Raw genomic sequence first — 10,197 nt, forward strand, 5'->3', positions numbered from 1 at the left:
AAAATAGAAAAACAAACAGTAAAAAAAAAAAGATTAAATCTGTTACGGTGCTGTTGATGTACCCATGCAGCCAGGCAGGACGGCAGCGGCCCCTCAAAAGCAAAATAGTTTAAAAAAGGAAACCCAACGGGCCTGCATGAGTGTGCGTGTATATATGAGCACATTACGCGTGTGTCCCGTGGGGTGGGGCGAGGGCGAACAATCGTGCATGAGCACACACACAAAGAGAGAAACAAAGAGAAGGACGAGCTGCGCACAGCCCTCTCCCTCTCTCCGTGCCTCTCACGCGGCCACCATCGCAGCAGCCGCCGCACACGCAAGAAGAAGCGCAATGGGGGAGGTGCAGTGCGAGGCCGCGGCGCCGCTGTCACTGTCGCCGGGCGCCGCCTTCGTTGTTTTGGTGGCAGTGGCCGGCGGTGTCATGGATTCTCTCTCAGCCGCCCCCGCTGCCGGTTTGGCGGCTTGTTCCTTCTTCCCACCACTCGTTCCCGGTTCTTCGTGGGATGTGGGCACTACGGTGTGCTCCTGCTCCGCCTGACCAGCTTCGGTTGTTGTCACAGGGCCCGCCGGCTTTGACTGCGTTGTGGAGCTGCCGTCAGTGTCAGTCGTGGCCGCGGTGTCCTTGGAACCGTTGGCAGTAGGCTCTGCACCTGCCGTTGCTGCTGCTGGTGCACTGTCACCGTTCTTCTGTGGATCAGTTGTGGCACCATTTTGCGGGTTGTTTAGGGTATTTGGAGTATGAGACTGTTGTGTTCCCGGAAGTTCTGACGATGATTGTATGTTCCCTGCGTTGGTGCTGTGTGTGTCGATGTTTTCCTGTGAGTCTCCACGGGATTGTGACTGCTCTCCAGAGTTCTCTTTTTGGTCTTTGGTTTGTTGGTTGTCGTTGCCATTGGGGTGTGTCTCAACTTTCGACACTTGTTCGGTTGTTGTTCCTTTTTGTTTGCCCGAATCCTGCGTGATGCCCTCCTCCTCATCCTCCTCCTCCTCATCCTCTTCCTCTTCCTCCTCTTCCTCACTATCTTGCTGCGGACTCGCCCGCAGTCCCTGCACAAACTCCGGTTTGCGGCTGCAGTACTGCCCCTCAATCTCCGCCTCCGTCATGTCCTTCGCGACCGCCCGCAACTCCTTCCAGTCACTCTCCGTGCAGTAGCCGCCGCCCCACGCACCGACACCGCTGGCGGCACAGCACAGCACGCAGAGGGTGCACATCAACAGCACACGGCCAACCATTCTCACTCTTGTCGCTGCAGCACACACACGTACGCACAGTCTAGCGAGGGTTCAAAAGAGAAAGAGAGAGGGAGAGAGACACACAGCACGCGGGATGAGCGCAGTCAGCGTAAATAAAAGCAATAAAAAAAAAAGAAACAAAGTTTACAAGGCGAGATTTAATAAATGTGTATGAGTGTTTGACTTCTGGTTAGTAGCATTGTTGTTGTTTTTTGTTCTCCCATACAGTGAAACAGTATGTACATGTGTTTCATATCATAAGCCAAACTGAGCCCTGATGGCACTATTTACTATCTACTTCGCATGGAGATGGGCACAGATAGATAGGGATGCAGTGTGTTCTACGCTTCATAAATCTTGTTATTGGCATTGCGTTTATTCCCCTGGCGTCTGCATCTCTCCGTGGATCTGCGTTGCAGCCCCGCCCCGGACAGGGCCACAAACAACAGCCGCAGTTATTCCACGAGACGATAAGAAACATTGTAGTGACCGGGGCCGGGTGCTCGGATGTGGTTGCGCAGCCACCGCTCCGACTGCAGCCGGTGTCCACAAAATTGGGTTTCCTTCGTGATTTGCTTTTCAAACACAGGCACCGACTTGCCCTTCTGTGGGATGTCAATGTTATACACGGCGTTGGCACCACAGCCCGTGGTAGAAAATATTTTAGCGCGCTTCTCACGTGACACTTGCGTCTCTATCATTGGATTCCCTTGCACGCGTGGCTCCACAAGCACGCGTTTGCTCGTATCGTACCACAAATCCCTCGTTGGGAGGTGCCGCGGAGATATGGTGGAGACCATGCCAAAATCAGTTGTGCGCTCCGTCCTTGGTTTCACCCACCTCAGGTTTGGCACGTCACCAATTTCCGTCGGGTTTGGTCGGTGCAGTGGGGCGTGTCCGGGTGCTGTCGGGTGGATAATGGCGCATGGCGTGCGTGCAGTGACCTGCGTAAACTCAACATTTTCTGGTGCCTCATGTGATTGCGGCAGTGCGGATGCATTTCGACCAATCATCGTCGCAAACTGTGGCACTCGCTTCCCTTCGCACTGCTCAAACAAGCTTCTCGGGAAGTTAAGGTCTCGCTCAATGGAAACAGTGGTGTCAGGCGCCTTTTTCTGCTCTTCCTGGTCTTCCTCGGGTACCTGCGATGCCATAGTCACCACACGTGTGCGTGGCCGCACCAACTCGAGGGCACCCGTTACATCCACAAACTCAGGTACAGATTGATACGCGGGTGGCCTGCTTTGCCAGTGCCCCGCACGCCCAGTGTCACGGTCCATGCATACCACACGATGGGGATTGTTTGAGATGTCCATAGCCAAGTTATACATGCCCACCATGGCGGACGTCGCCACAATGTCGCGTCGGCGCTCGCTCAGGTTAGCATCAAATTTCACAGGGCAGCGTGATCGCTTCACTGTGGAGCGTACATCCGCGTATGGATAGTAATCTAAATCCTTCGCTGGGCTGTAAAAATCTGGTTTTGAACGTTGTGTTTTGGAAACAAACATGTGACTGCCCTGCACAGCAGGTGGAGGTCGGGTAGGTGTACGCGAGGTCTCAATAGGAACCACAGACTGATCCTTGTACACAAACGTGCTGCCCCTAGAGGTTTTCGTGCTGTCTGCCAATTGAAGTCCCGGTATGGTTTGCGCCAGTTGTACTTTCTCAATGGTGTCGACAGGTTCACTGGTATCTTCCTGCTGCTGACGTGTTTGTGGTGCTGCTGATTCACGAAGAGACATGTAACCACCCACCACGCGTGGTTCCACCTGCGTGTAGCGTTGATGGTAGTGACCAACGTCCGGTTGTCGTACGCCTGGAATGCGTGACGGTGATTTGAAGCGTTGCGTCGTAAGGAAGCTGGAGGTGCCTGTCGGTGGGGCACGTCGTGGCAAGCCCATGCGACTTGGTCGTCCAGCGGCGGAAGGACCGACACGACAAGCAGGAGCCCGCAGTTCTCCTTCCTCCAAAACACTTGCAGCGACGAAGGCGGAGGCAGTAGCCCAGTCATTCCGTATAACGTCGTCAGGGATGGCGCCGATGTCCATGAGGTGACTGGCATCAAGTGTGTGTAAAGTTGGCTCCAGGTGTCGTGCGTCGTCCGGGTGCGGGGCACTGTCCTCCGCCGTTGCCGCCTGCCGCGCTGCCCGCAACGCGTCAATGCAATACGGGCGAAAACTGCTGATCAGCTCATCACTATCTGCAATGCGCTTGACGGTGTCAACGGTGGGAACCATGCTGACGATCGTGTTGTACCCCGCCCCACCAATGACGGTGCCGCCCATGTCGGCACATCCCTCGTCCGCCGTCTTTGTAAAAGGAAGGAGCCATGGTACGCAGCACCGGCAACTGCAGGCTGCGATTGGCTGCGACATCCCACGCGGCCTGGTACTCGCGCTGCTGTTTCAACTGCCTGTCACGCTCTTTCCTCGCCACGGAGTGTGACTTAGATTCATTGTTGGTGAAAAGGTGTGCGTGGGCCCTGCTCGCGTCCATCATGCGGCCAACGTGGCTTTGGTAGGGCACGGCGGCGGACATTATGCGCCGCAGCGTCGTCGGGTCATCCATCGTGTTCTCCACATGCACCATTCTTTTCTTTTGTTCGGCTTCCGCTGCTGTTTCACTGCCGTGCGGCCCCCCTCTTTATGTGTGTGTGTGTGTGTGTGCTTGTTACTCCCCCAGTGCTTCAGTGTCGGGGGTTCCCTCCCAGACAGGTGCCCAACGAAACACACACGCACGCACGCAAAAGCAGGTAAAAAGGGAGGAAGAGAAAGAGAGAGAAGGTGGTAACGTCGCCGCCGGCAAAAATCAGGCGCAGCCCACCACACACACACACACACAAGAAGATGGTGTGTGTGTTGCAAAGTCCCGCGTGCGCATCCACCGCGGCGAGCAGAGACTGAAGGAACAACAACAACAAAAAAAAAACGAAGCACCGAAAGTCCATGCACACCACCACCACCACCGTCATCATCAAGACCTCAAAGAAAGACATGAAGTTAATAGCACCCCACGCACTCCACACACACAGAGACGAAGAGAGAGAAGAAGAAAAAAACAAAAACAAAAAAAAGAGAGAAAAAGGCATACATACAAACATAAACGCAAAGGCACAGTCCCTCCGTTTGTTTATTTCTTCGCTTTTCTGTAACCCTCCTCTCCTGCATGAATTCTGCCCCCTCACGTCCGCCTCCTCCCACCAATCTCGTGCAAAAACAAAAGCAAAACAAAAACGCAGTCCACCGGCGGCCAGAACAGTAAAGCAAAATAAGAAACAATGAAGTAGAAGAAGACGAAACATAAAAAAAAAAAAGAGCACACACAGAAACACACACACACACATAATGAAACATTTTTCCCTTATCAAAAAGATATGTCCCGAGGACAACAAGCAGATCAAAGATCATCAATCCCCCCTCCCCCCTCTCTCTCAGGCATATATATATATATATATATATGCGCGACAAAAGGAAATAAAAAGGGGCATGCCCGCCTGCGTACGTACATGTGCACATCCGGGCCATACGCATGCATGCGACCCCCCCCCCCCCCCCCACACACACACACGTAGCCTCGCCTCAAAGATCGTCGCTATTTGATTACTACGCCTTCATATGGCCCGCCCGCACACAAACACACATACATCTTTAGGCATATATATATATATATAAACACACGAAGGAGGCGTAGAGAAGAAACGAAAGCGGGGCCTCTCACACACAGAAGAACCAAACCAAACCAAACCAAAACCAAAAAAAAAAACTGCGATGCAGACAATCAACGAAAAACAAGAGATGTGCGCCACATGTCATCGCCGTGATACCACATTGATGCACCAGTACATCACTGAAAAAATAGTAATAATAATAAATGTATGAATAAGCCATAAGAAGAAGAGACGGCGAAAGAGTGCAGTAATTTAATGACGGCATACGCATGCATTCATCCATCCCTGGTTGTAATCAGCAACAGATGACACCTCTCTTCTCTTCCTTCGTGCGTGCGTCGCTCTGGGCGCTTCCTCTGCTTGTCCTCAACACCACCTTTTACGAGTTCGCTCTGCGTGTCACTCCAGCTGCGGTGCATCATCCCAATGCAGGCATATTTGCTCTTTTTTTTTTTCTCTCCATATCTTTCTTTTCGTTTCAGTTTTTGAAGACTTATTTTTTGTTAGCTGTTGCTGTTAGTTATTTGTTGTTATTTTTTTCTCTCTTTTAGCTTAGCCTTCTTATTTGCGTCCTTCGCCTCCCCGTGTCTGGCTCGTACCTCAACTCTCCCTTCCCTCAATGCCTCTGGACCTTCGGTCCACCCCCACCACACACACACACACACACACACACGCAGGCACGCACATCTTCCTCCTTCCCTCACTTCAACAAAACACATACGTCCCATGCATACATACACATGTGTACCGCATCCGAATTTGAAAATCCTGTAGACCACACACACATACATAAATCATTCTTCACTTTTCACATCCGTTGCCTTCATCCTTCTCTCCTTGTTTTTAGGTTTGCATTGCTGTTAGTGTAGTTGTTCTTTTTTTTTGTTTGTTTGTTATCTCTTCTTTTGTTCCTTCCTTTCTTCGCTCTTTTTCTTTTGTTAGTTGCATAGTTTGGATGTCGTGCGTTCTAATGTATCTGTGGGATCCCTGCTGCGTGCAGGCATGTGCATGTATACTGGTCTGTATGTAAGTGTAAGTGTATGCAAACATGCGTGCCCCTTTTGTAGTCGCTGTTGTGGCTCATGAACATTACTAACTCCCCTCTATCCTCTTTCTCTTCGTTTTATGGGTTCTTCTTTTTTTTTTCTGTTGTTGTTTGTTTGTTTGTACTTTCTCTTTTTCTTTGCCTGCTCCTTTGGCGCCCCTTCCCGCTTCACGCTCGCTCTCGCTTGTAATCTCTCTCTTTCTCTCCCCCTCTCTTGCTGTGTGTGTGTGATGCCTCCAAAAGACATAAAAAACACCATAGCGGGTGGTCAAGCTTATCACTAGAAGCACTCCGCAACCGCCCGCACAGTTAGCAGGACATCCATGAAGGAGTTGTACAGCGGCACAGGGGCGAGATGAATGACGTCGGGTGGGTAGTGGTTCACAATGATGCCATTTTCGTAGAGGTGACGCTCCATGCGGTCAGCGTCACTGTCCCCGCAGGTGTCGCACTCATACGTGTCCTTTAGCGAGAGATTAGAGGTGAGCCGGTTTGGCAAAATGCGAATCGACAGCTGCGCCCCACGCTGGTTGGGGTCGACAGGCGTAATGACCTCTATTGAGCCCTGTGGCACCAGCTCACTTAGCAGCAGTTCCATGTAGGTCGTCAGCAGCATCGACTTCTCGCGCAGCGGCCCCATCCCAATTTCCGCCATAAGACGGACGCTTGGAAGCATTGCCATCATGCCGAGGGCCGGGACGTTGCTAACCTGAAAGCTCGCTGCCCCCTCTGCGAGCTCAAAGCTACGATACAGCTTATAGCAGTTGCGGCAATCATGGCCCCACCAACCACGCAGCGGCTTAAACACATTTCCGACGGAGGTATGCTTGCTGTGTACAAACACACCCCCCAGGTTACCGGGGCCGCTGTTAAGATACCGGTAGTTGCTCCAGCACGCAAAGTCCACCCCCCAGTCATGCAATTGCAGCGGGACATTCCCCACCGCGTGGGCACAGTCTACGCCGACAACAATACCTTTTGCATGGGCCGCTTTTGTGATGGTCTGAATGTCAAAGAGCTGCCCGCTAAAAAAGTGGACTCCACTCAATACGGCGACCGCAACTTCATCTCCGCACTTCTCAATAAGAGAAAAAAACTGCTCTATGGGAATATTAACCGAACTTATTTCCCAATTCTCATCTTGTGAGGCACCCACAAAAACGAGATCCTCCGCGGGGTTCATACCGCGTGCCTCCAACTGTGAGACGAGCGCATGTGTGCTACCGGGGAAGGAATGATTCCACGTCAAAATCCGCCGTCGTTTCCCTTTTGGCCTGTAAAACGCCATTAGTAGCAAGTGCAGGTTAACACCAAATGAATTCATCGTGATCACCTCACTTTCCTGTGCCCCCACAATCGCCGCTATCTCTTTTCTACCCAGGCTCTCCAACTCCTCCCATGGATTTGGGTGTTGATAGTTCCCCATCACGCCGAGGTCACGCCACTTCTTCAGCGCCCCACCGACACTCGACTCCACGTCTTTGTGCTGCAGCCCCAGCGCATTGCCGCTGACGTACACGTAATCCCCTCCTTCCCGCCGTTTGGGAAAGTGAAAGGCCTCACGATGCTCCCGCAAGGGATCAGCAGCATCCATAAACTCAGCAAAGCCATTCTCCGTAAGTAAGAGACCCTCCGTGCGCGCTGTGCTGAGCAGCTTTTCGGCGGCGTTGTTACGCATCACAAAAAAACCGTTGCACGTGTCTGGGTTTTTAACGCCTGGCGACAAATGTGTAGGTGTGGCACCAATCCTCCTTTCCCCTATTTCTGTTTATATATATATAAATAAATCCTTCTTTTTTATATCCCCCTACTTTTGCCTGCTCCTCTTTTTCACGCTCCTTCTCTCCGCACAGACACCCCTACACCTCGCTCCCCAGAGTGTATGTATGTGGGAGTCGCAGGTGTACGTGTGTGTAAAAAAGCCCGTATGCTCCTGCGTGTCCGCAGTGGAACTGTAACAAATAAAAATGTTAGGGTGGGAAAAATGTTTCCCCTCAATGTTTTCTTCTTCTTTATTGATGCCTTTTTTTTTCCTCCCACTTCTTCGCCTTACCGCACGTTTGTAGACACGCACGCACAACTTGAAGTCCCGGAAAACAAAACAAAACAAAAAAAAAGAAGCGGTGAGTTATCCTCGCTTCCTTTTCGTGTGCCTCTGCGTGTGAGTGTGCCCTACCTGTTGCTTATTCTCCCCACACCCACTGACCCGCGCCGCTTCTCTTCACTTAGCCGCTCAGTCCGACCAACTCCTCCTTGTGTATCCGCCCGCGCAGGCACCCCACCCACGTCGTGTGAGTAGCAAGAATGTTGCAAAGAAGAAAAGTAACAGAGACACGCAGGAAATAGCAGCAGTCGCTCAAAGTCGCACGGGCAGAAAAAAAATAATGTCTACCCCCTCCCACCCAGCCCAGAGAGAGAGAGATATATATATATATATAATACATAATATATAATATAAATATAAATCTATATGCAGCGTGCACAAGTGAATCAAAATATCGTGTTTTTGTACGTACTTCCTTTGAAGGCGGATGTGCGCGTTTATTGTAACCTCGTCAATAACCGATATCACCGGAATATCACGCCCGACATATGGACAGACCATGCAGCAATGCCGCAGGCTTCCTCCCTCCTGTTCTCAGAAAAAAGAGGACAAAAGCTCCAACTCATCACTGTGCGGTGCGCAGGCATCCGGGATGTCCCAGCGCAGGTTTTCCCAGAAGTTCTGGGCAAATGCCTCCTTGTACCACGCCACCGTCGCTCTATACCCCTGCTCGAACTCCACCTCCTGCCGCCAGCCCAACTCCTGCAGCTTTTCGTTGCTGATGTTGTAGCGCTCGTCGTTAAAGTCACGGTCCTTCACAAACACAAGGTGCTTGGACAGCTCCTCTTCTGTGGGGTCCGGTGGCTGCTGTGTCCCTTCACACACGTGCGGTCCCATATACTTGACAGTCATGCGGGCGAGCTCCAAGACACTCTTCTCGTCATGAGATCCGATGTTGTACACGTCGCCAATGAGTCCATGGTTAAGAATTATAATAAACGCCCGCACCACATCACTTGCGTGTATAAACGCACGTTTATTGCTACCATTGCCTTGAATAGTCAATTTCTTCCCCGCATTCATAAGCATAATAAATCGAGGTATAACCTTCTCTGGATACTGATACGGCCCGTACACGTTATTTCCCCGGGTGATAATGCAAGGTAGCCCAAACGATATATGGTACGACTTAACGATGTACTCCACCGCCGCCTTTGTCGCAGCGTACGGATTTGTTGGATTTAGTGTGCCCTCCTCCTTTTTGGAGTCTGTGACCTGTCCGTACACCTCATCTGTGCTGACGTGAATAAACTTCTCAATCTTGCCATATGTCCGCGCACACTCAAGCAGCACATGCGTTCCTAAGACGTTATTGTACGTAAAGGAAAGGCTATTACCAAAGCTGTTGTCGACGTGGCTCTGCGCCGCAAAGTTAATGATGGTGTCAATGTCGTACTGTCGGAGTACATGTATCAGCAGATCCGCGTTGGTAAGGTTCCCGCGAATAAAGTGATAGCGGGGATTACACGGGTCCTCAATGGACTTGAAGCTGCTGCAGTAGTCCACCTTGTCAAAATTGTACACGTGCACCTCCGTCTGTGCCCGCATGAAGTGGTTGATGAAGTTGCTCCCAATAAACCCAAGGCCACCCGTCACGAGAAGATGACGCAGCGGCCTGGAGTCGGTCAATCGCGTCCGCTTAAGCCCCACATCTTCCGGTCGACGAAACATTCATGTGGGACTTCGACTACTCGCTCCTCCCCACCAGTACCAGCCACTTATTCCTGCTGCCTCCAGTTGATCTGTGTTTCTGTATAGGTGAGTATGTCACGCTGGTGCGCCGAGATTCTTTTGTTTCGCCCGCACGTTATGAACCCTCGCGGGTCGCACAACATACACACACACAAACAGACAAGCAGCAGAGAAAAGACGGAAATAAGCCATGAACACACCTCAAACGCACGCACCCGCACGGAGCGTCCGCAGTTTGGGATGCCTCCCGCATAAATCAAAAATAATATAAAAAAACAAATTCATAAGCACCTCTTTTACCGTCTCCCCCGCCCAGCCCCTTCAAACCCCGCCAGCGGCAACACGCAGTGCGCATGCCGGCGGGACCTCCCATCACGGCCCCCACAAAACCCCCAACGCCACCTCCACTTCCCTCAGCGCACTGCAGCAGGAGTGGGGCGTAACATTAAAAAA

General features: G+C 51.6%; 4 protein-coding genes across 4 annotated transcripts, besides 16 other annotated features; all 4 read right to left on the bottom strand.

Moving 5' to 3' along the window:
* Positions 1-282: 282 nt before the first annotated feature.
* On the bottom strand, positions 283-1,233 carry TraAM80_00381 (surface protease GP63; the record flags this gene model as incomplete). Its single annotated transcript, XM_029377462.1, has 1 exon — positions 283-1,233. One exon carries the CDS (start codon positions 1,231-1,233, stop codon positions 283-285), a length of 951 nt encoding a protein of 316 aa, XP_029242722.1.
* Positions 1,234-1,289: 56 nt separating this feature from the next.
* Positions 1,290-1,312: a microsatellite.
* Positions 1,313-1,688: 376 nt separating this feature from the next.
* TraAM80_00382 (uncharacterized protein) lies at positions 1,689-3,611 on the bottom strand (the record flags this gene model as incomplete). The annotated part of the gene is made up of 1 exon (XM_029377463.1): positions 1,689-3,611. One exon carries the CDS (start codon positions 3,609-3,611, stop codon positions 1,689-1,691), a length of 1,923 nt encoding a protein of 640 aa, XP_029242723.1.
* Positions 3,612-3,882: 271 nt separating this feature from the next.
* Positions 3,883-3,902: a microsatellite.
* Positions 3,903-4,056: 154 nt separating this feature from the next.
* Positions 4,057-4,077: a microsatellite.
* Positions 4,078-4,257: 180 nt separating this feature from the next.
* Positions 4,258-4,352: a sequence feature (A-rich).
* Positions 4,353-4,501: 149 nt separating this feature from the next.
* Positions 4,502-4,566: a sequence feature (A-rich).
* Positions 4,553-4,578: a microsatellite.
* Positions 4,579-4,672: 94 nt separating this feature from the next.
* Positions 4,673-4,694: a microsatellite.
* Positions 4,695-4,774: 80 nt separating this feature from the next.
* Positions 4,775-4,791: a microsatellite.
* Positions 4,792-4,889: 98 nt separating this feature from the next.
* Positions 4,890-4,906: a microsatellite.
* Positions 4,907-4,962: 56 nt separating this feature from the next.
* Positions 4,963-4,990: a microsatellite.
* A 561-nt stretch (positions 4,991-5,551) lies between these two features.
* Positions 5,552-5,576: a microsatellite.
* Positions 5,577-6,012: 436 nt separating this feature from the next.
* Positions 6,013-6,088: a microsatellite.
* A 21-nt stretch (positions 6,089-6,109) lies between these two features.
* Positions 6,110-6,163: a microsatellite.
* A 65-nt stretch (positions 6,164-6,228) lies between these two features.
* On the bottom strand, positions 6,229-7,626 carry TraAM80_00383 (putative kynureninase; the record flags this gene model as incomplete). The annotated part of the gene is made up of 1 exon (XM_029377464.1): positions 6,229-7,626. The coding sequence occupies one exon, from the start codon at positions 7,624-7,626 to the stop codon at positions 6,229-6,231; it is 1,398 nt and encodes a 465-aa protein (XP_029242724.1).
* A 415-nt stretch (positions 7,627-8,041) lies between these two features.
* Positions 8,042-8,068: a microsatellite.
* Positions 8,069-8,369: 301 nt separating this feature from the next.
* Positions 8,370-8,420: a microsatellite.
* Positions 8,421-8,586: 166 nt separating this feature from the next.
* TraAM80_00384 (putative GDP-mannose 4,6 dehydratase) lies at positions 8,587-9,723 on the bottom strand (the record flags this gene model as incomplete). The annotated part of the gene is made up of 1 exon (XM_029377465.1): positions 8,587-9,723. One exon carries the CDS (start codon positions 9,721-9,723, stop codon positions 8,587-8,589), a length of 1,137 nt encoding a protein of 378 aa, XP_029242725.1.
* Positions 9,724-9,879: 156 nt separating this feature from the next.
* Positions 9,880-9,906: a microsatellite.
* The last annotated feature ends 291 nt before the right edge of the window (positions 9,907-10,197 follow it).

This window comes from Trypanosoma rangeli (assembly GCF_003719475.1).
Source record: "Trypanosoma rangeli strain AM80 chromosome Unknown Tra_15.4_contig_00006, whole genome shotgun sequence".
NCBI lineage: Eukaryota > Euglenozoa > Kinetoplastea > Trypanosomatida > Trypanosomatidae > Trypanosoma > Trypanosoma rangeli.